Below are 24,862 nucleotides of genomic sequence, written 5' to 3'. Positions count from 1 at the left end.
AAGGAGCACAGACTACACAAGCAGTAACAGTAAGAATCCAAGTGATATTTGTAAAATGCTGTATAATTCTTCCAAGTAAAAGGATCTGAGGTTAGGTAGGAGAGAGGGGACATGGACGCTGCCTACTGCCCACACTTTACAAAGACACATAATTTGGAGGTCTTGTCAGACTCTAGTTTGCTTCTACATCAAAATCAACAATAGTTAGGGCCCTACCAAATTCACAATTTCCACAGCCACAGAATTTTTTATTTCAGCTGTTCAAATCTGAAATTTCAGGGTGTTGTAATTGTAGCAATCTTGACCCAAAAAGAAGTTGTGATGTGGTTGCAAGGTTACCCTCTGAGGGTGGGGGAACTATTGCAGAGTGGCAGCTGTTGTTAGCCACAAGACTATCTCTAAAAGGCAAAGCTTTATTTTGCTTCTATTTTGCTGCCCACAGGGCAAAGTGCAGCATGGTCTGGCATTGACACACTCACTTCTGTGCTGCTGTTTGCAAAGCACTGCCTTCAGAGCAAGGCGCCTGACCAACAACTGCTGCCCTCCAGCCACCTAGCTCTGAAGTCAGTGTAGAAGCGTGGCAGTAATGTAACAGCTCCCCTCCCACCCCCCGCTTTCAGTTTAGCAACCCCAGTTTGAGAAATGTTGGTATCCCATGTAAAATCTGTATAGTATAGAGTAAAAGCATACAAAAGACCAGATTTCATGATCCATGACTAGCTGCAGATTTGGTACCGCCCTAACAATAAAAGGTATTGGATAGGGATATAGAGCTCTATTTTTATCAATAAATACTATTGGTAATCATGCAATAATGGAGATTAACTTTCCAGATATAGGTTGGAGAATGAATGCTACAAGCAACTGTAGGGCCCAAATTGACCTGAATGGGATAGGGGAGAGATTTCTTCACCAAGTAGTTAGCTAATCAAGATTGGATGCCATTTTATATTTGGTACTGGTAAGTAGTGAGGCCCTCATAAAACTAGTTAAAGGGGACACTTCTTGGTTTAAGTGCTCATGAGCTAGTTCAGTTTAAACTAAATGGAAGGATAAACATAAAAAAGTATCTGCAGTTCAGGACCCGATTTCCAAGGAGCTAACATTAGGGAATTAATTAGGGAAGTGGATTGAACTGAAGAATGAAAAAAATCATAATTAGTTTAGGAGTACACCACACTGAAAGTCAAAGCTGCAGAAAAAGCTGTCTGAAACCTGAATCGCAAGCAAAACAAAACAAAAAACAAAAGGAAGGGTTGCAGACCTGACTGGATGAACAAACATCTCAAAACAGGTGTTTAAGTAGAAAGCCTACAAAGAAGAGAAGATTGCATTTCTCACCTCCAAAAGTTAGGATGCATCAGCAAGAGACGCTAATGGATTTTAAATTCAGATAATGCCTCTCAAAACACACTGTAGATCAATTCAACTTTATTTTCAGAACTTAGGGAATTTAGAAAAAACAAACAGTAAGATGGAAAACAGGAAGAGTAAAAAACTCCATTTAACATTCAATTAAAAATGAAGAGGTAGACACTTATAAACAAATTCTATTAATGGGACAGTAGATCTCAGATGATTTGTTACCTCTTTTTGTAGGCTTGAAAGCTGGGAGGAGAGGCTTTCAATCCGCATGCGACTTTCAGTTAGTTCTTCTCTTATCGTGTTAGCTGTGGAATTACTCATCTCAGAGGAGAGTCTGGCGTTCTCAAGCTACAACAAAACAAACTACACATCAGTCTCAAGTGAACTGCTTCTAATAAGCAAGAAAGTATGGGCCACATAACGCAGCATTATGCAGTACTACAACTAAACCACAAAGTTCCCATCTGGTGCTGCAATACAGGAAAGGCATCATGCTGCCTTTTTTGGCAAGTGTGGAGCTCAGTTACTGTACTGGATTCACTTTTCTGGGTGTCAAAATCTGCGCATGTATCTGTGGTAGGAACAAACAGCAGTACCAGCTTACCCCCAACACCCAATATAGCTCCCCACACCATCTATATTTCCCAACTGGAACTGGGAAATTCTTCATCCAAAAGCAATATTTCACTCTTTTGCCCTAAGGCTGCCAAACAAGTGCTCTTGTTGCAGTGCTGCCTATGCTACAACTTGACCAAGATCACCAGCAGATTTCACAAAAGTTATCCAGTATTACTTTTCAATCCATGTAGAAGGCTGTCCCAAATCAAAAAAGCCGTCATACGACTTTACCAGTCCTCTGAGACATCACATTCCTTCTTTTTACAACCACCACCTTCCTTAAGTAATTTGCTATTTAAAAAAAAATATTAGCAACTATGCACATTTAAAAAGTGAACACAGTGTGCCACAGATTGTTTACCACCATAAATCCAATTAAAAAAAAAGTATTACATCAAATATGGTGACAGGCACAGATTAAAATTAGGGATGTTAAGAGATTAACCAGTTACCCAGTACACATTAGGCTTGCCAGAATGTTTACTTGGTATGGACACCAGAAACGTGGCCAGTCAGGGCAGCAGGCACCCCCGTGCAGGGCCCCAGGCACTAGCTGTACCTTGTCATACAAGAGCTGCACCACAGCCCTAACAAGAACACCCCCGCCCTGCCCACCACCCTGGCTGCCCTGACCCTACTATCAGTAAAATGATATAATTTTAATCATTTAACCAGTTCTGTTTTGATTAATATTTACATCACTAATTGAAATAGAACAGTGTGCACACACAAGAGTTGAAGAAAAAAAAAAAAAAAAAAAAAAAGAATATAGCTCATTAAGCCTTTATAGACTAGTAAAAGCTGATTTAGTTCCTAAATTTTGATTAGGCTAAGAACCATTCCAAAATTCAGTTGAAGTTTCTCAAGGAAGATTAATCTGAGCATAAGTATCACTGGTAATTTAATGTAATACACTTCACAATTCATTCTTTTATCAATGAGCTTGATTTCTACTTCCTGTAAAACCCATGCCTCTGAACAAGAACCAACAAGTTGAAGGGACTACAAACAGGACTGCATATTCGCAAAAATGCAAAATCATCAAAGCAGAGAAAGGGGAAAAAAAACATTATCTACCTTTCCATAACTGCTGCTCATGTCCATTCCCATTTAGGTCCATGTGCACCCATCTGCATAGTCAGAGTTTTTTTGCCTTATCAGTATTCATAGCGTTAACCATGGTATCACCTTGAGGTTGCACTCGTACGCAGCTATAGCACCTATTATACCAACCTAACATCCTCTTAGTACTTTCTTGCCAGCAAGTCCAACAGAGCAATATGAGGGTGGGTAATGAAATGGACAATGGGCAATGCATCTCAAAGTACAATAGTGCTGAGTTAGCCACACCAGCACTCCTCAAAATGCCTGCTTCTGGCCTCCTCAGTTCCTGAAAGGGCTAGGCTGAGCAGATGAAAAGCAAGATGGGTTTTGCCATTGAGACCCCTTGCCTCCACCTTTTCTCCTGTGGGTACTCACTTCGAGTCTCCCCCAGGATCTAGACTGGAGGGACAACGGAACAAACAGCCCAGGCTGGGAATCCAACTGAAGTGGTACCTCTACAAAACACCAGGGCAGGCACACACACTCACACAGGTCCTTTGTCTGAAGCCCTTTTCTCCTCTTGTGCCAGAGGGTCATCTTTTTTCCACTGTTTCTTAAGTACTGGCAAGGGGGAATGGTGCCGGGTAGAGCCTGGTAACAGTGGCACTCTCCACACCAATGCCAAGATGCTAGGGCATGGGGTCTAAACAAGAGTAAGAAGGATGAAGCAGGATGAAGTTCAGCCTCCATGAGGAAGGCCCTCAGATATCCAGCTACTTTTGTGTTCTAGGACAAAAGATTCTGCACTTGTTCCTTCTATGGCACCATTCCAAGCTCTTGAAAACAACTATCACAGGGGTCACTAATAAGTAACCAGCTGCATAACAGGCATAGTTTGAAGGTGGAGGAACAGGGAATGCCCAACTTCAGGGTAAAGTCCCATCCTGGACTCCATACAACCAAACTAACACTTAATGGCTATCTATGCACCCACAAACTATAAGCAAAGACAGACAATAGGCTGTAAAGAACTGCTAATACTTTTGCAATGCAAGACAAGGCACTCCAACCAGTTGTCACAGGCAGTAAGAAGTAACTGAGATGGCATAAGATCAGCAGGACCTAATCCACCTGTGCACTCAAAGGGCACCACAGCCAATCTTACAGATACCACTAAGGCAAAAGAAAAAAAATTTCTGATGACTGTGCATATGGACACACACCTACAGTGAAATCAACATGAGCAAGTACTTGGAAAATGGTATAAAGTGACAGATTTCTGTACAAGCAAGTTTCACTCTGCCCTTCCTGTAGAGTAAACTCTGGGTATGGTAGAATTAAACTTAACCTTGTTTAATACGTTCTCACAAGGAATGTCAGCTTTTCAGCAAGACCTGTTAGAACTAATTTTACAAAAAATGTGAAAAACCCCACCCACAACAAAGAAAATAAACTTGGCTGTAATTCAAAACACAAACCTTTTCTAGAATCCACCATACTAGTCATACTCCCCATTTTTACACAAATTAAGTGCAATTCAAAACACTACATTCTGATACTTGGATAATGATTTCCTCTGGAAATCAGATTTTGCATAGTGTCAAGAAATTTCAATTCACACCCAGAAACATGAAACTTTAAAGCCAGCGCAAGCTTCTTGACACACCTCAAAGTTTAACTGGAGAACAACCATATGGAATTACTATAATCTCTAAGAGAGAAATTTGTCAAACAGAAGTATAAAGTGGTATGCTCTCACTTTGGCATGATAAGTCTGTTCCAGTTCTTCTTTATACAGTTTTACTTGTGCATCATGCTGCTGTCTCATTTCATGAAGTGCCTGAGCCAGCTTGTATTCATACTCAATCTGGCGCCCAGAATCCACCTCAACCAGGCGAGTTTCATGTTTCTTTCTTGTCTCATTGATTTCCTAAGAAAAACAGAAATGTTAACTTTCAGAAAACGTAAGTAACATTAATATCATCCTTGGGACTTCAGTCAAGGGCCGTGTCTACACGAGCCAAAAACTTCGTCATGGCCATGTCGAAGTTTACTAATGAAGCGCTGAAATACATATTCAGCGCCTCATTAGCATGCAGGCAGCCATGGCACTTTGAAATTGACGCGGCTCGCCACCGCACGGCTTGTCCAGACAGGACTCCTTTTCGAAAGGAACCCAGCTACTTCCAAGTCCCCTTATTCCTATGAGCAGATAGGAATAAGGAGACTTCAAAATAACCGGGGTCCTTTCGAAAAGGAGCCCAGTCTGGACGAGCCACATCAATTTCGAAGTGCCACAGCCGCCCGCATGCTAATGAGGCGCTGAATATGTATTTCAGCGCTTCATTAGTAAACTTCAAAATGGCCCTTTGCATGGCCATTTCGAAGTTCTTGGCTAGTGTAGACATAGCCAAGATGAGCTTTAAACCAACAGCCAAGAGAATCCAATTATAAGCTGCTATCATCAGAATATAAAATATTTTTGTTATCAGATAGTATTCTGAATAAACACTGGGAGTCTCTCACAAAAATATTTCCAGTAACATATCCACTGCCAATCTTAATAAATTATACGCTGATGAAAACCTACATATTTCACAAAGCAGATTCTGTATTTGACACCATAAACTGAATTTTACATCCTATAAAAGAGTAACTAGAAACAAATGTTAGAGGAGCACCTTCAAACTGAAATATAACATTCTGAGGATGGTACACTTTTGCTAAAAGTAAACTTCAGGATTTTACAGTTTACTTGTACAATATCAGCATTTATTTTGTGCCTCTGACATCAGTTGAGAAACTGTCACTAAACAAAGCTTAAGGAGAGGCAGCACACATACACTCTCTTCCATGGACTCTGCAAAAAGGGTGGTGAGCAGCAATAGCAGCAAAGGTGCAAATGAAACTGGAAAGGAAATGTGTGCCCAGAGTAAGCAATGCTGCACTCAGGCATGCTTTTCTTTTGTGTGCCTCCTGAACACAACAAGGGAGTGGAAAATCCTTCCATTAAAAAGAATACTTAAGTGGCAGATGATACTATTTTAAAAGATATCTTGTGAACAAAATTGATACATGTCAGGTTACCTTCTTATGCTTCCATAATAAACTAAAACATAAGGATTCCAAATAAGCTGCTGAACTGGTGCAAATATTTAAAATTTGCTTCCTCTGGAACTAAAAAAAAAAGCTAACACAAACAAAAACCTTACTAAAAAAAAATTACCTCTTCATACATATTTTTACGGAACTCCAAGTCCTCAGTCAAACTCTGACAACGATTTTCAAGATCCACCTTCAGTAAAGTTTCATCTACCAGCTGTTTCTTGGCAGCAGCTAAGGAGGCTTCCAACTAAAAGAGGTTAATACAGTTAGGCTAAAGTAGAATGCTCATACATCACTTATTGACATCTTTAACCAGCAAGTGAGAATGAACAGCACATTAAAAAAATGCTTGCTTATCAAATTTACCATTTACATCAAGAAAGTTTGTTTCACCCTTACCTTGCACAATTCTTGCAGTTCATTACAAATACAGTCAGGGTACTTCACCTTAATAAGAACTACCATTTTCAAAAGATAGTAATAAATGTCCTTTATTCCCCTTAGAAATTAGATGACAGATTGGTATCAATATTTTCTATTTGGGAGAGACCAATTGGGGTTAGTGATATTGGCTGATACTGCTACCACTCTAGGAAAACAACTCCTAGCTGCTGTTGCAGAGACTGTACTTAATCTGTGAAGTCTCGAAAACTAGTGCACATTTTTTTCTTTGCTCTTTGTTACATAGTGGGTGAACAACTAAGGTAGTTTGATTAAGAGTTTAAGCTCTTTAGCCATTTGATTTCAACACCGTAAGACAGTTTGAAATCTAATAGCTTATTGTGTCTTAAAATAAACTTAAAAGTTTCTACTCATCTACTCACCTACAGAATTTTGTCAAATTGTATCATAGTGAAGCCTGAGCAAACAGATTTTTGGACCTGAGAACATGAATAATTTGCAGCAAATGGGAGAGCAGGAAAGGAAAATAAATGTAAGTGAACAGACTGACTGTGGTGCTTACATGTGTGTAGAGAATGTTGCATACTTATATTGTGCAATAAGTTTTGATTTACAGCTCTTTTGAACAATCTTAAGGGAACACAGAAGCACCTGACGTACATCTGGAAAAAAGTTACCTTGGCAAGTTCTCTAGATTCCAAACCTGTTCTTATTTATAGTTCATTTGGGGTTCTTTTGAAGAAGGCAGGGAGAAGGAAATAGAAAAGATGTGCCTTCACTGGGCAAGAGAATTACTAAATGATGAGAGAAGACAAGCAAAGTCAGAAGACATGCCGGCATCTCTTCTGGTCACAAAGCTGATGGTGATTATTAATGTGGTGTACTATTGTTATTAGAACTTCATGCTATACTAAAGACTACTTTGCAGTGACTTCAGGAAATAACTAGCACTATTACATACATTTGAGGAAAAAAACACCCAATATCCTTTATATTGTAGTAAGCTAAAGCTTATGGAAAGGATTAGGCCATCAATCTTCCAAAAATTGGAAAACAGATGTAGGGGTGCTGTGGTATGGGGAGGACAGGGACAGAAGGAAGGGTATAGCCAACACCTCTAATACTGAATAAATCCATCTCAGATTCTGAATTCCAAAGTGAAAAGTTTCATTAGTAAATCCAAAATGCAGAAGAAAGGAGAATTGAGACAGGAGATGGTAGGCCCCTTCCCTTGGATGATGAAAATAGGTAGTGCATCAACTGAGGGCTGGGGGTGGGGGGAGGAGAGGCGAGGAGAAGCAGCAACAACAGGAAGGTGACAAACTCAGCCACCTCCTTCCCTTGGGGCGGGAGGGAAGGAAGAACAGGAAACTCAAGGAAAGGGACCCTTCACAAAAAAAATCTCAGAGCAGAAACGAGCATCTATTGTCCCCTCACGGAGGGAGAGCGACTGATAAGAACAGGATCAGCTTAGCAAATGTGTCAGTAATGTGTGTTTGCAGTTTAAAAATAGACACTAAAGTTTTGCTTTCATTCAGTTAGAGAAGAGTAACAGATTTACAATTTCTGTTCACAGCATTTTTGTTTCATTTTGGTTAAAATAAAATTTAGCTCCTTTACAAGGAATGATAAGCTGGCTACAGAACCCAACTGGTTCAGCAGACAGGATTATGAACCACTTGTTCATCTCACCTGCGCAATCTGATCTCTCAAATCCTCAAGTTCCCCTTCCAGGCTTTTCTTATCACCAAGTGCAGTAGTCAGCGCAGCTTCTTTGGAATTGAGGGCTGCCTCAAACTCCCGAAGCTTGACATGAGCTCCATTAAGATCAGATTCTTTTTTTGCAAAACTGGAACAAACCAGAGAAGTTGGTGAGCAAAACATCTAGAAACATCCAACAAAATTAGAAAACACATAAAAGGCTGTGTCAGTAGTCATTAACATGTCACTTTGCAACAAGTTTCCCAGCAAAACCTGAAGAGCACACTTGATTTTCCTTGACACTTTTAAAGCACAAGAGCCTAGAAAGCCTCTCCTTCATACAATGTAAAAATCTATATCCAATTAAAAGAATCTTTTAAAGATCACATTTAGCTGTATTTGGCAGCAAGAACACACACAGGAACTAGGTTTATTTACTAATAAGCACACAAATATGCTTGCAGTAATGTAAAAAGATGGATCTGGCATCAATGAAAAGCACATTTAGTTGTAGTCCAGCACACTGCCTTCAAACAGCTCAAACATTTGCACCAATCAGAGCAAGCTCAAAAAAAAAAACAAACCACCCCCCCACACACCCCAGCAACAAAAACATATTTTCAGACTATTTTTACTACAACCACAAGATGGCAGGCTTTAATTTAAGGGACTTCAAAATCAGTCACTATTAGTACAACTAGAACTTTGATCCAAACTATCTTACACCTTCGCACAGGGAATCTTTGCAATTTGATGTTAACACAAAGAATATTGCACACGGCAGAGATTTCAAAGACAAACAAAAAAAAACAAAACCAAAAAACAGTCCATCACTACAGCAGATCCAACAGAAGGGGATAAATATTGAAGTCTGCCACAGCACTTAAGCCAACATGCTTAAGGGACTGTATAATATATTTATCACCTGCTATAACTCAGAACTTTGATTATTTCAACCCAAGTCCATGTGTGCTAATACACGTTTTGTTCAGAATACACAAATGATGGTTAAAATACAGGTACTTGGTTTAAATTAGAGCTCTCACTGACCACTACAACTGGTAATAACAGAGAGAAAAATGTGTAATACATTTTCAGCCATAGGATGATTATATAACCAAAATACCAACTGCAGTTGCAGTATATCTGTATTTATTTTTAAACAACTTATTACTGATATCAATCCAGGTATGCAACTCTTATGCCATAAGAGCCATTATGAATTTGCATTCCTAGGAAGAGCAGCTACATTTTGGCAGAACTTAACCATTTTAAAATAAGAAGGAGAAAAAGTATAGAATTCCTTTTAAAAGTAATTACATAGTCAATTTATATTTGGATAACTAATTCCCACATGTTAAAGAATTAAGTTGTAAACTTCCTGGTTGACCAACTACAGCAGGGGTCAGCAACCAAAACAGCAATAAGAGCCTTTGGTAAAAGCTCAATAATTCAAGAGCCACACTGCATGGGATATGAGATGGTAACCCCTATTTTAAGAAGAGCCTGCGCACAATTTGTAATGGGATACTTCACAAGCTTTTTACAGATTCTCCTTCCTCACATTTTACATGTAAGTGTTTGTACTACTACCTTCCTGACTTTCACTCCCGAACCCACTTTAATTATGCCAATTTTACTTCATATTTAAATTTCTTTCTGTCTTCCTTCTTAAAATGCATGGCACCCTTCACAGCAAGAACACCAGAAGCTTCCCTTTCACAAAAATCAACACTATAAAAAAAAACACAAACACAGATACAGTAGTATATCCCACAATGCATTGCACATATTAAAGGAGGAGTTATCCAACTTTTTGAGATCACATATAATTTGCTATTTAGCTGTGAGTTGTTGGACTTTCCAACATTTACCATTTATTGAAAATAATCAGGAGGGTTTTTTAAAAAAAACAAAAAAAACAAAAAAAAAACAGTGCATTTATAGTGTTGGGAGGCACAAAGAAGTCCTTAGAGAGCCAGAGGTTGCAGACCCCTGTAATAAAGTGACACCACAACATACCCTTTGGAATGGTCATTTTGCTGTACGCTTAACTCTTAAGGAGTCATATGACCCAGATCTAAATGAACCTGAGGAAGTTTGTTATTTTGCAGGCACAAGACAAACTACTACATAAAACAACATCAGGGATCAGCAATCTTCCTGAAGCAGAGCGCAGAAATTTGATCTCTATGTATGGCCAGAGTGCCAGTGATACTTTTTAAAGTCACTAATAGTCCTGTTTACAACACAATGGGGGCTCCAGCACCAGCCCCAGGCTACAGCTGCAGAACAGGGGCCCCGCACTCTGATCCTGCTTTCTAGTGGTGGCCCTGCACAGGAGGCTCGGGGGAGGCGGAGCTCTAGCCCTAGCAACTTGGGGCTTCCCTCTGGCCCCACAGAGGAAGCTCTGGGTGAGAAGGGGGAGTTCTAGCCCCAGCCCTGCAACCAGCTGGGACTCCAGGGGAGGGCTCCAGCTCCATGCTACAGCCTCACCGTGCCAGGAGGCCCACATGCTGGCCCCATGGCAGGGCTCTAAAGTGGAAAGGGGGGGGCTCCAGCCCTGTGACAAGGCCTCCACGCTCCACAGAGCAGGCTTCGGAAGGCGATCTTGGCTTTCAGGTCTTAACTGCAGGAGGGCTCCACTTTTGCACTCCTGTCCTGTCTCATGCTGCGTGGGGGAGGAGGAGGGACAGGGCTAGAGCCCCTGCCACCTGCCATTCTAAAATCAGCTCGCACGCAGAGAGTGGCATGTGTGCCAGGAGTTGCTGACCCCTAAACACATAGTATGGATACACAGTATGCCTGTTGATAGTAGTTAATTAACAGCGAAAGCTCTTTGTACCACTATCTAACTCTTCCTCCTTAAAGGAGAGTACATAAGTATCCATTTGCTAATATGTTCACAGAATATGTCAAGACTGTTCTTTCTTGCATGCTGGTTCTCAAACATCTAAATCCTTCTCAGGTGTAAAGATCTGAAATTGAACAGTTTCACCATAATTCAGGTAAAGAGGAAATGTGTTTTAAAGTAAAATGATAGTCACAATTTTCATCAGCAGGGTTTGCCTAAGCCCTGAATGTAACCTGTAACTGCTAAACAAAGAGTAACCTTAAGTGAAGTTTAACAGTCTGACCCTCTGTTGTACAAGCAAGTGTAATGTTTAAGGTGGGGTCAGCAAATGAGCCATTTTTCAAATTTTGGTTTAGAAAAAAAAAAAAATCAATAATTCAAGAGCCACAATGCATGTGAATACAAGAAGGTCCTTAACAAATAACATCAAACCATACTTTATGTATTCCTTATTTTAAGAACAGCACGAACACAATGATTTGTTATGCGATACATGTTTACTGCAAGATGTTCACAAATTTTTCCATATTCTATATCCTCACACTTTACATGTGTGTGTTTGTACTACTATCTTCCTGACTTTTATTCATGAATCTCTCTCTCTCTCTGGAGGATGCTAGGGAGAGTTATCCAAAGTTTTGAGATCTCATAACATTTGCTACTTAGATAGGAGTTGTTAATTTTCAGGCTTTCAGAAGTTCACCATTTATAAAAAATAATCAAGAGGCGCATTATTGTTTTTTTAACATTGCAATTATAGCAAAGAGTCACAAAGAATTCCTTAAAGACCCGCAGACCCCTGGTTGAAAGGTAAAACTAAGGCCTGTCTATGATAGTCTTTTCCCCCTTAAAAATTCTCAACAATGTAGTTCTACCAACATGGCAGTAGCACAGACCAGGCAAAGAACAACAAGGATATGCAACCACAAATGGTGGGGTGGGTCACATGAGTCAGCAGTCTACTCCATCACAAAGAGAGGTTCCATCTGCAGTGCTGCAAGCTTTCCTGGCCAGCCCCCAGAGGACTCTCACACACCAGAGAATGAGAGCCATGCATGTACCTGTCCTCCCCTTTCCCTCCCAGAGCTGGAATGCCAGGAACAGTTGACTTGCAGTGCGCCAGCTCTAACAGGGAGGAGGAAGAGTGGGAAAAGAGTGTAAATCACACAGTTCTTGCCCTTGGAAAATGCTGGGAGTAGGTAAGTAGGAAATGAGAGTCTCCAGTGCACAAAAGGTGCATGGGGGAGGGGGCACCTAGAGGGTTTGCGGGCCGCAGTTGGAACAGCAGTGAGCCACATGCAGCCCACAGGTTGCCCACCACTGATTTAAACCCATCTTGTCTAGATCTAAGCATATGATAGAGTTGTTAAAGCTGCCACTCAAAGTCCAGTCCAAACTAATGCTTCCTAATTTGCTGCCACCAGTGGAGCAGCACAGATAGCATACTTTAAGGATAAAGCAGGTGTAGATACAGCTGCTTAGATCTATCCGCATGAAGTGATGGAACCAGACCATATTTCACCAGCATTCTATCATCATATAGGAATAATGTCAACAATAGAAGCATTCTGAACTGACACTCATGACCAATTGTTTGGCCATGCATTACTTTGGTAGTGATTGTTTCAATGTACTTACTGGGCTCTCTTTCCATTGCAATTACATGATAAGATCTTGGCAATTAAATAAACTAGACACCATGTTGACCTAAGCAGAAATACGTAGTATCAGTTTTCCTGATTTTGTTTTTTAGACTAATAAGACAGCAAAACCATTTTTAGTAGGTTAACATTTACATCTAACTTAATGATGAGATGAGAGGGTCTCCATGTAGCTCTCTTATGGAAGTCTGGTTCTGGTTCCCACTCAGAAAGCCTGTATTATTAGAATTAACTACCAAAGATGAACTAACAAATATTAGAATTAGATGATGAGCCACCACTCAGATCCTAAATCACTAACAGTCCACCAGAGCATTTCATAGGGCCCATGTCCACCTTCTACATACGAGCAAATGGCTGATTAGCATTGTCATATTTACATGCGTAAACACACACTACTGTTCAAAGAAACAACTTAATAGATGCAAAATAAGATGACTAAAGTATAAATCAATACAGGCTACTTCAAATCTTGTAAAATATGTACAATGTGTTGGGCCCCCAGACGATTTGGTTGGCTTAGCTTTATGTGGCCATCCTGTGTAACAAAGTTGGGGCCCGCTGACCAAGAGCAAATAAATCACATCTGTTAAACTACTCAGAAATAAGGTGAATTAGAGCATTTTTATCTACCCAGAGGTCTATGCAGCACTCCTTATTCTGGCAAAGCTCCCCTGAATCACTAGGCTTGGATTAAATGGTTAACAGTAAGTTTAGAATACTGGCTCACTTTTCAAATTGACATTTAAACAGAAAGACCCTCGCTTTCCTACACTCTTCCTTCAGAGCAAAACCCTTAGAACAGAATACATTCTGGTTATTGGAAGCATATACCACCAGCGATCCTGATCTTACATTTGTGGATATCAAAGGTATCAGGAATAGTTTTGTTTTTTTTTTGTTTTTTTTTTAAAAGGCTTAGATACAAAGGACTTCAGAAAGACTGTTGTGAAACAACATAGGTACAGGTATACAAGATGACAAGGATGTTTATTGTGAGCTAACTCCAATGAAGAGGTTAAGGTACTAAAATCTGAACATTTTGAATAAATGAGTTCTTTGATAATGATGCTGAAAACAGGCATGAATAATCTTTTGTCCTTAAGTCTGACTAAAATTCCCTCACGTGACTTACCTTTCATTCTCATGGAACTTGTGAAATCACCATTTCACTGGTTGTCCAGTTATAGTCTTCCAGACCACAAAGTCTTTGAGAGCCTTCCTACCTATTAAACACAAAATTTCTCCATTCCTCCTTGCAAGACCCATTTTAATAGATGACTGGCCACGCAGGGGTGAGGAACTTGTTTTGGTGTCGGGGTCACTGACAGACAAATCACCTGGGGGCCACACAAATGAGAAGCAGCAAACAAAAAATCCCACCCCATACACACCGACATGGTCCCCGCATGAAAAACAAAAAGGAGACGCTCCCATCATTCCCCTCTCATACCAGCACCAGGGCCTAAGGGGTCCAGGACTAGTATATTTTGTGGACCCCTCTAGGTTCCAGCCAGGCTGGAGCAGCCCCAGTTCCTGGTGCGCTGTGGGCAGAAATCCAGCAACGCACACGCACACCCTTCCCCTGGCTAGGGAAACAGCAATGAGCAGCAGTGGAACCACTTCCTGCTCACCTATCAGCAGAGCTCATGGTCCTTATGTGAACCCATGGCTTGCCTAAACCAGCCTGTGAGGGTCAGGCCTCCCCACTGACCAGAGAGGAGAAGCCCAAGCCTCAAAGACCAGATATGGGCAAGCCCTAGTCCAGATCAGGACCCTATGTGAGGGGTTCCAAACCCCTCCACAAAGGAGTCCCTAGTACTGTAACAATATGTAGCTTAATATTTTTCTTTATCTTGTCATGCTTTTTAAGTTTGCATTACAAACAGAAGAGTGACTTTTCAGTATCAAATTTTGAACTGATATTCCCTCTTTTTTTCCTTTTTCTGTTCATCTTAACAGAAGTCTTTTGTTTAAAGGGGCAATTTCCTTTCTTTGTAATGGAGTACCTGTATGCACAGGATAATTTAAATAAATCCTGAAAATACTGATAGATGCAAATTAGACAAGTGTTGGATGTATCTTGAGGAGTCTCTATGCAAACTCAGAACTTGAAAGGTCTATGCACCAGAAGCAAGTAGGAAGCATCTGCTCAACTGCATAGGAAAGCCAAGCCATAAACTTTTTCAGGATTTTTTAAATGGAAATTTAATTTTTGAAGTGTGTATGAAAGACACTTCAAAATGTTGATTGACTGCTATCATCCAGCCACCTCAGATTTGTAGAACCATGAAAAGCTGAAGAGGTACTGGACCTGACAGAAACAACATGAAACAATCCAAAATTAAGTCAGCTTCACTCTAGTATTCTGAACCCCACGAAACCACAGAACTTTAGAAACAAGCTCACATGATTCTTGGGAACACTACTGCTGTGGAGGCAGGCACTCCCAAAACCAAGATCAAATCAAAGCCTTCCCCTATTTCCAATACATGAAAGTTACAGCAGGAAAAATACCACTGTGATGGCTAATATTTGATACTTACAGATTTTGCAAAGCATCCCTTGCTCCTATGTCTTAAACTGAGCTGCATGAGTTCAATGCGTCTGCAAAATCAGATTTTTTTCCTATTTAGCCAGCCACCCTAGGCTGAATAGTTTCCCTGCACTGTTACATCTGGTCAATTGTTCCCAATCTGTGTTTTGCCTGCATTGTGTGTTTTATTATGCTTTTAAAATATTTTAAAAGCATATAGTAAGACAAACTTCCCTAACCAGAACCTCTGATCTATTATAACATATCACATGTGCAACTCAGGAAATGCTGGGACAGCTGTTTCAACTGTGTTAGCCTTGAAACAGCAGGGTTCTTCTGAGCAGTTGCCCTGTACACCAGCTGTACTGTGTTTAACACATGCATAGTCACTCATGCTATTGCCCCATCTATCAAACCCACATTGAGTCTATTTTGTCATCTAATCTCAGCTCAGAAATTCTGGAATGAAAGCTGGTTTAAGACACAAAGAAAAAAATATTACTGTTATTGCATAAGTTTTAGTCAAAAATTCCAAATACAAGATCTTGTAAGTTCCTCTTAATAGTTACAACCTTTACTAATATGTTCATTCAGCTAGACAGCTTCCTTAAAAGCTGCTTTCACTACATCAATTCCCATGAGGGGAGAGCAGATGTGCATAATCAGTGGACAACTGCCACAGTGAAATCCCAGCCTGCCGTGAAAACAAATGCTGGCAGGTTTATGAAATGGCATGTTTGTTTTATTCCCACTCACTCTTACTACACGCATGCATAAGTTGAGCAACGAATAGTACAGGGCTCTTGCGGATGACCAAGGAGGTCTCACCATATCTTACAGAGGATTTCAGAGGCAAGTGTGTGATAATTAGATAAACAGACTGATGAAAATGTGACCACTGGTGGATGCTAGAGGGCCCTAAAACTAAACTTGAAAACAGGATAAATAGGCTAGGACAGTCTTGTACAGCATTTTCAAGGTGACAAAAAGTTGGAATTTGGCACAATACTCAGAGGGAAAGCCAAATGTAAGAATTCAAAGAGAACAGTGATGCAATCAAAAAGGAGAGAAGGAGGAAAAGCTTCATGGCAGCTTGTTGCACTGAATCGCTCCACATTACCCATGTCTGAAGCCCAATTAACTTAATGAGAGCATCAGAGCTATAACATAACTCGAAAGAAGCCAGGTATACATTGTCAAAGTTGATTCTTCACAAGCCATCAGAAAATGCTCTGCAGACCACAAACTCTACTTTAGGTTAAGTGATCTCAGGAAAAGAAGTAGAATAAACCCTTAACATGCGCAATTTTGAGTTGCAGGTTCACAGAAGACAGATAATACATAAATTATGAGTAAAAAATTTAAGTGAAGAACACATAGTGATCAAAAAATACGCAGGAAGTTACAAAAAATCTGTTATCTACAAAAGGACTCGAAATTATTTCCCTGTAAGATTAAAAAAAAAAAAAAAGATGTGTAAGATTTTTAGTCTGTAAGCTTCTCCTTAAACCAGATATCATTGACTTCACTCGCCCATAATGCTTCATTTTAAAAGATTTTCTGTCTCTAATAAGCTTCATGTGCAAATTATTTACAAAAAATTACCCATTTTACCAAAAAATCAGCATCTTGGAAGAACAAAGTAACTATTGTGCCCTAAAGGACTACGACTACGTCCCATTTGACAATTTATTTTCCTTGGCCATGCTTAAAAAAAGACAGTTGTAACAGAAAAATATATATCCTACATTACCAAAAATGCATGACTAATGCGCTAATTAAGTTTAAGTTTTACAATCAGAAGAGCAAGGATGAATGCTAGACACTTCTCTCTAAAAACTTTCACTGCAATATTAAGTTCATTAATTGAACTATACCCCTATCACAACTGACAATATGCTTTATTAAAACAATCATGAGTTAACACAGAGCCCTCTCTGTACTCTACAGGTTTGTCTAATGACAATCCTTGCCACTTGAATTCGGAATGAATCCTTCTACTAGGAACCCTCCTTTTCTCCTCTAAGAAGGACTGCCTATAGTACTCTAATACCATGAAACATTTGAGTCAGTCACGATACATTAATAGGATGTGCATTACATGAAAGATATACACTGTAAAGAATGTTGACTAAATTATTCACTCTAAGTACCATTACAGGTTGTACTTTTGTTTGGTGTACAGGTAACCAGAACGGTTATAGAAGCTCTGGAAGGCTATGTTTAGCACTGCTCTAAGCCCACTTCCCTCCCTGTTCCAAGGAGTTCAAAACACCACACAATGTTCATTCTCTCCTTCCTCCACAGCTGGACGAGCTCATCACCGGATAGGAATGTGGGGCTGACAGAGGAAATTGCAGGGACCTCTTCTTTCATTCATTCATTCATTCATTCTTTCAACACAGTCTCTAGCTACAGCTCATAGAAGCATCAGGAGCAGACAAGCTACTGTGCTCACAGCTAGAGAATGAATGGCAAGAGAATACAATCCGCTCAAAACGTGCCTCTTCCCCTATATCTTGCAAAGAAGAAATCAATATTTTTATGCAATGATCGTCTGCAGAAAGATCAAGCCCCTGAAGCGGCGGGGCGGGGCGCAGCGGGAGGGGATGCGGGAGAAGCAGAAGATGACGGGACCGGCATCTGCTCCCCGTCTGTCAGAAACTCAGCCAACAAGGGAGTAGAAACATTCAGGGTGCAGATAAGGAGGACCTGGCAGTAAGGCCCCCTTACAATGAACTACTCAGGAGGAATAACCCAAGACGACAAGTAGGACAACAGCCCGGAGAGCTGCGGGGAGGGAAATCGGGGGGACTCGTGCTGAAGCCCCAGCCACTGAAACACACGGGGTCACAACTAGTGCTCCTCCGGGATGGTCCACTCCCTCCGCAGCCCTGCGCCTCGGGGGTATGGGAGCTTCCCTATTGCACGCGGCAGAGACACAACGGTGGAGAGGAAGCCCAGATTCATTCATTTCCGTTCATACTCTCCCAACCTCGGGCCGGGCCCCGCAGCGCCCCCCCTCCACCCGAGGACTACGCCTATGATCAGGGGCTTTTCCCTCACACACGAGGGCGCCGCCGGCCCGCGGCCCCGCTCGGGAGCCCGGTGGGCGGAGGGGGTGTCACTCACCTGCCCAACAGATGCTCGTGCTCCGTGCGGATCTTGCCCAGCTCGATCTGCAGCTTAGCCCGCTCCCGAGCCGTGTCGTCCAACGCCCGGCGGGCATCGGCCAGCTCGGCCTCATAGAGCGCCTTAAGGCCGGTGACCTCCCGGCCGCGTACCTCCTCCCGCTCGGTCACCTGCAGCTGCAGCGCGCTGTTCTCCGTCTCCAGACTCCGCACCTTGTCGATGTAGACGGCGAGGCGGTCATTAAGGTGCTGCAACTCCTCCTTCTCCTGCAGCCGGGAGATGCGCGTGGGGCTGAGCGGGGTGGCGGCCGCGCTGCCTCGGGGCCGCTGTCCCACCGGCGTGGAGGCCGCCATGGCGCGGAGATGCGGGGCGGCCGGTCGAAGCCGTGCGGAGAGATCAGCGGGCGGCGCGCCGCGGGACGAACCGGAGAAGCTGCGAGGCTAGGGGGGAAAGGAGGTTCGCTCACCGGGCGAACCAGCGCAGAAGCTGCCCCGCGCGCGCGCCGAGGGAAAAGAGCGCCCAGAGCTGCCGGGAGCGAAACCGCCCGCGCGCGCGCGCCGGCTCCCTCGCCGCGGCTCGGGCGGAGTAGGAAACACAAAACAGGCGGGCTCCGCGCCCCTCCAATATGGCCGGCGCGCGCTCTAGCCGGGCCCTCCCAGCTCCCGCCCACAACGGGGAGAGGCCACGTGACCCGCCCTTGCCCAATGAGGCGGCCAGACGGGCCCGGCTCTGCTCTTTTTTGCCGGCTGGAAACTAAATTCAAAAGCCGCCAGGGCCTGCAACTGTCAGCAGGCGTGCGAACGGCTGGCGCGCGCCTCCCGCCCCAGTTGCGCGCGCCAGCCGACACCCCCCCACCCCCCGGCGTCGCAGCCCCTCCCGCCTACAGCAGGGGCCGCCTCGGCTGCCGCTGCCTGGCCGAGTCTTTGTTTGCTCGCTGTCCACACCCTCAGAGGGGCCATGGGGCAGAGACGTGCCGGGGGCGCTGCGGCATGGCTGCGTTCCCCTCGAGCCCCGGCCCCACGGCCCCGGAAGCGGCAGGATATGCCCTGGTGCTTTCCCCGCTCTCCACAGCCGAGCCGGGGCTGAGTCTGTGGAGTTCCGCGCGCCGCAGGGCAGGGAACCTTGAAGCTAAAGAAATAAAGAGCCATAGCCCACGCGCGCCTCGCCAAGCCGCCCTCCCTGCCCACCTGCTGCTGGGGCTGTTCCTTTACCTCAGCGTGCAGAGACACACATTCACGATCAGTCTGCAACGCATCTCCTCGTGTACACACAGCCCCTTCCCACAACCCAGGCAACCTATTGCCCCTAGGCGCACACACTGCCCATCTCCCCACAACCCAGGGAAGCTATTGTCTCTGCACGCACAGAGAACATCCCACGAGGCATGCAAGATCTTGCCTCCATGCACGGACACACGACCACTGCCCATCACCCCACAACTCAACGCCAACATACAGCAGGCCAACCTAATCCTCTCTATGTTCTGAAAAGTGACGAGTCTGTAATTTCCAAGGTTATCTTTATTTCCTATTGTATAAATGGGCACTATATTTGCCTTTTCCAGTCCAATACAGTCCAGTGGTGACTAGCCACTGAAAGATTATGTTCGCTAAATTGTATCCTCTGTAACAAAGAGCATAGAATCTACAATATTGTGAGCGAGTCAGATGAGAAATTCTGTAACAGCTGAATTCAGCTATGTTGATTTAGATCAGCTGATGAGTTGGTCCGTGATTGAGTTGACAATGTCCCCTTAAGGAAGTTTTAAATAACTATATTATTTAGGCCTGTCTGTACCAGAAAAAATTGGTATTGCTGTCACCTATTAAGGTGCATGCAGCTTCTGTAACAGTTCCTGCCCATACCAAAACAAACAAACAAACAAAAAACCTCCCAACACTATAAAACATTGCCAGCACAATGAAAGTGTATCATTTCTAGGCAAGTCTTAACCACTTCTCTACCTAGGCTGAAGCAAATTACTTCATTGCAAGTACAGAAGGGAACTCCATATGTGGTCGCTAAATCAATGCTTCCTGAACTCCCATCTCCTTCCCAGGGTATTTTTTCCATCAGACTGTGTTTTATTCACCTCCATATCTGTAGCCATACTGCCCAAGATCAGCAGATACTCCAGTTGTTACTGTTTGCACTTTCCACCAACAATAGGACACATAAATTCAAGCAATACGCAGACCTAATGAAAAATATTCCTAACAGAGCAATTTGGAATTTTGTAACAATAAACCTATTTCATTACAAGATGGTTATAAACAACATTATTTTAAAAATACTCTCTTGACTGCTGTTAAAAAAGTGGGTGAGAAATAAAAGAGAAGACGGGGCAACCTTTAACATACAGTACAATAAAAAGCTCTGATTCCAACCTGGATTACTTCCTCACACGGAAATACCTTTGGGAGTGTGTTGTTGAGAGAAAAACTCCAGTGTATAGTATGAGCCATGCTTCTGCCTGGGATTTCCAGTAATTTTGCTAGGACAGGGACCAACCACATGGAGTCTGTTTGTTACTGTGTCAGCCCCCAGGTTCTGGTACCTCATTCCACTTCCTACACATCTGCATAATGAGGCTGACGAGGCTGTTGCAAAGATTTGCTTTAAGAGAGATTTCTTATGGGCAATCATCACAAATAAGTTCTCCAATAGTTAGCACCTTCATTGTTTAATTTCTCTTCCTCTCTCAAGATTTCTTCTGTCTTTCCTATCTTTTCTAGCTTTTTTGAAATCTGCACAGGTGCTGGCAAAAGTGAAAGCAGCAGAAATAAACCCCCCACAATGTGTTGGATCTCAGCAGCATATTCTGTAACATAACTATGATAGCAAAATCAGATTAGAGAGCATTCGGTAGGTTTACACTGCAGCTGACACAGTGAAAGGGTCAGTGTGCACAGGTAACATAAGATCCAAAGGACTTTCTAGATCTGTATTGGAGGATAAGTTGAGGCCCCTGAAAATATTTAAAGTTGGTTCTGATTAATTATGTATCTTACTTTTAGAAAATCCTTTAATCTTCATTTAATCAAGAAGGTAATTTTTCCCTACAACTAAACTTTATGGTTTGGCTTCGGACTTTTATTTCCAAAGCACAGAATACCCAGTTTGCTAGACTAGTTCTGGGTTGGTATGTTTCCTTTCAATGCCTGGGTGTGTAGATCAGATTTGAGATCTGATACATTTTTGATCAGGATGTTTTCCCTAGCTCTTGGGCTATGTCTACACTCCATTTTTCTTTCGAAAGAGGAATGCAAATGAGGGAAAATGAAAATGCAAATGAAGAGTTGATTTACAAATCATACTTAATTTGCATAATCTCATGTAATTTCTTTCTCAGAAGAGATTTTTTTCAAACAAAAAAGCAGTGTAGATGGGGTTATTTTGCAAAAAATCCCTTTTTTGAAAGAACCCTTATTCCTCATTTTTTTTACGAATAAGGGTTATTTCGAAAAAGGGTGTTTTTTGAAAGAATCCTGTCTACACTACTTTTTTTTAAATCTCTTTTGAAAAAGCAATTACATGAGTTTATGCAAATGAAGCATGAGATTTCTAAATCAGCTCTTCATTTGCATTTTCAATTTCCCTCATTTGCATTCCTCTTTCAAAAGAGGAATGTGGTGTAGACATAGCCATAAGGAGTCCTGAAGATACTCAGTTTGTTTCTATCTGTAATATTTAGCTTGTCAGTGCAAACATGACATTTTAGCTCACCATCTTTCCACATGAGGAGAAATTAGATAGGTTCTGCATCAGATATCAGGTGAGCTGATTCTGAAAAATTATTATGATGGCAAGTTGGGCTGGTTAGATCAATCCATATATTGTGAGAACACCACATAGCAAAAGAACAAGGGTTTTTCACACCCAAATCAATCCTTTCAGTCAACCACCTCCCATTTCCAGGGTTAAGACTCAGCCTAACAAACAAATAGCACAGAGGAAGGTGATATTTCCTCCACATGTAGACAAAGACAATGGACTTGTGTTCAAAGAAATCCTGGAATCACCACGCAGTTGTATTAAATGTTGCTTCATATATGTGAGTTAGAAAAAGAGTGTGCAAAGTGGGGGGGGGGGGGTTTGTAAGGAGGTGCAGCATGATAAGCTGCTGGGTCTCAGGCTCATTCATCTAATTAAAAATGTTGAAATATGTTAGTTTTATGAACGTGTGTTCACATTTATATACTGATTCATAAAGTTTTTATATTCTACAGACTTACTTATTACACATGCTGAAAGGATTTTTTTCCCCAATGAACGTAACTGAAATTTCCATTGGTTTGCATTACACTACATATGTGGGGTGGGAGTGGAGTGCTGCTAATTACAGGGATGAAAAGTGGGGCCCAACATGGGAAGTTTGCTCACCCCTGAGTTAGAACACTGGGTGAGTCTTCAAATGATCATATCATCAATGAGATTTTTACATCTGTTACATGCATAGATCTGAGACCTGCTTGTCCTTTTAGTGAGATCTGGTTCATCGTCTGTCAGAGTGGAAAAACAGCAAACTCTTTTATAGCCTTTTAAACTTTGCCTTGGGCTACTATTAGATCATATTAGACGTGTTACACATTTTTCTGTAAAGCTGAACATAGTACTATCCCTCTTTGTTCTGGCACCTTGTTCCTGATATGGGGGATATAAATTGTACTACAGACTTTCTCTGGAGATGACAAGTGTCATTTCTAAGTCAGACAGAGGGGTTGCTACTGAGTGACCTCCAGCATTGCTCCTGCAGCTCTAGCCAGGAGCTGTGTGAGAGCGGCAGCCCAATGCTGCCCAGATGGCTGTGGCCCAGCGCAACGTGCTGCTGCAGTTCAGTGCAGTCCTGGAGGCCTAATGTAACTACTTCATCCCCAGCTCCATCAGTGAGCTGGTGGAATATACATTTTTGGGCGGGCGCCTGGGGTGCCTGGATTTGGGGGAGGGGAAGGGGATTCGGTTGGGGGGGCTGGGGTGCTGGCTCAGAGGGAGGGGAGGGGGATGAGGTAAGAGCAGGGGGCTGGAGGTGCCTGGCTCTGGGGAAAAGAGGGATGGGGTAAGTGTGGGGGGCTAGGATGCTTGGTTCTGGGGAAAGGGATGGGGTAAGAGCTGGGGGTGCCTGGCTCTTGGGGGGGTGGTGGTGAAGTGAGAGTAGGGACATGGGGGTTGGGGTTAGAGCTGAGGTCTCCAGTCCTCTGCCCCTTCGTCACATGTGGTGAACTGGACAGCGCGGTGTGACAAAGCAGCTCTGGCAGCGCGGGGCTTGAACAGCTGGTGCACAGTTCTGGCATGCAGCTCTGGCGGCTGGCATGTGGCTCAGATGGCTGGCCAGCTGGGGCTGCACCAGGCACCTGCAAGGTTGGGGTGTGCCAGCCGCCTGGCCAGTCCATAGTTGGCCTCCAGGCTGGGACGGGAGCCAGGACAGTGTCCGGCAGGACTGCAGCTGGTTTCTACAAAGCCCGGGCCACACCTACATCTCTGGGGCCATGCTGGCAGCCCAGCTGGTGCCCATGTGACCAGGGCCATGTCCAGCATGGGGCTGGAAACAGCCTTCACAGCTGGTAGCCAGAGGTGCCTGGATTGGTGTTGGCCCAGCAGGGGCCAAGGTCCAGCAGGAGGTACGGGGGCCCTGAGAATTGGGGGCCGCTAAGGCTCAGGCAGGTGGTACGCAGCTCAGGGTGGCACGGCTCCATTCAGTCAGTGGCAGTTTGAGGGGGTGGAGGGCAGGGTGCCTGGCTGCTCAGAGAAGGGGGTCCGGTGCTTGGCTGTGGGGGGCAGCTCTTGGCTGGGTGGGTCCATCTGGCAATCCTTGCAACATGACTGGGTTAGAGGGTGGACTGAGGGCATCTGGTTCTGGGGAAGGGGAAGGGATGGGGTAAGAGTAGAGAGCTGGGGGTGCCTGGCTCGAGGGGAGGGGGTTGGGGGTTAGAGCAGAGCCCTGGGGATTGGCGTTACAAAGGGGCCTGGGGGGGCCTGGCTCTGAGCAAAGGCATTGATTTAGAGCTGGGAGTGGGGCTGGGACTGCCTGGCTCTGGGGGTGCCTGGCTCTGGGAGAAGGGGAAGGCATTCATTTAGAGCAAAGGGCTGGGGCTGGGGCTGGGGCTGCAGTGGGGGGGGTGAAGTCTGGGAGCGATTTGGGGCTGTGAGGGGGTTAAGCCACCTGGGGGCAAGATTGGGTGCAGATTGGGGCTGCGGGGAGGAGGGAGTTAAGCCTGGGGGAAGGGGAAGCTGTCCGAGGCTTGAGTTCTGGTGTGGGGTGGGTTAGCAGGGTTGGGGCTTGAGTTCCACCACCTTTTTTTCTAGAAAAAAAACCACTGTTTATTGTTATTATCATGAACTGCAGAGACCACTGCATGTTTGCCAGATGTTCTTAAATACATTCTTCTGTACTTTTCAAACCATGAGGTATTATTACTCTTCCACTCTACACTTACAGGATTTCAA

At 43.4% G+C, this 24,862-nt stretch overlaps 1 protein-coding gene across 1 annotated transcript in view; it reads right to left on the bottom strand.

Moving 5' to 3' along the window:
• The window catches only part of LMNB1 (lamin B1), a 31,805-nt gene extending 12,779 nt beyond the window's left edge, over positions 1-19,026 (bottom strand). Inside the window, exons 1-5 of the mRNA XM_074995028.1 lie at positions 18,419-19,026; positions 8,227-8,383; positions 6,254-6,379; positions 4,787-4,957; positions 1,588-1,713 (exon numbers count right to left, since the gene is read on the bottom strand). Coding sequence (XP_074851129.1) covers positions 1,588-1,713; positions 4,787-4,957; positions 6,254-6,379; positions 8,227-8,383; positions 18,419-18,771 — 933 coding nt within the window. The 5' untranslated portion in view covers positions 18,772-19,026. The remainder of the gene's footprint in view (positions 1-1,587; positions 1,714-4,786; positions 4,958-6,253; positions 6,380-8,226; positions 8,384-18,418) is intronic.
• Between the last annotated feature and the right edge of the window lie 5,836 nt (positions 19,027-24,862).

Source organism: Carettochelys insculpta, chromosome 5, assembly GCF_033958435.1.
Source record: "Carettochelys insculpta isolate YL-2023 chromosome 5, ASM3395843v1, whole genome shotgun sequence".
Lineage (NCBI taxonomy): Eukaryota > Metazoa > Chordata > Testudines > Carettochelyidae > Carettochelys > Carettochelys insculpta.
This window is presented reverse-complemented; position numbering and strand designations above follow the sequence as displayed.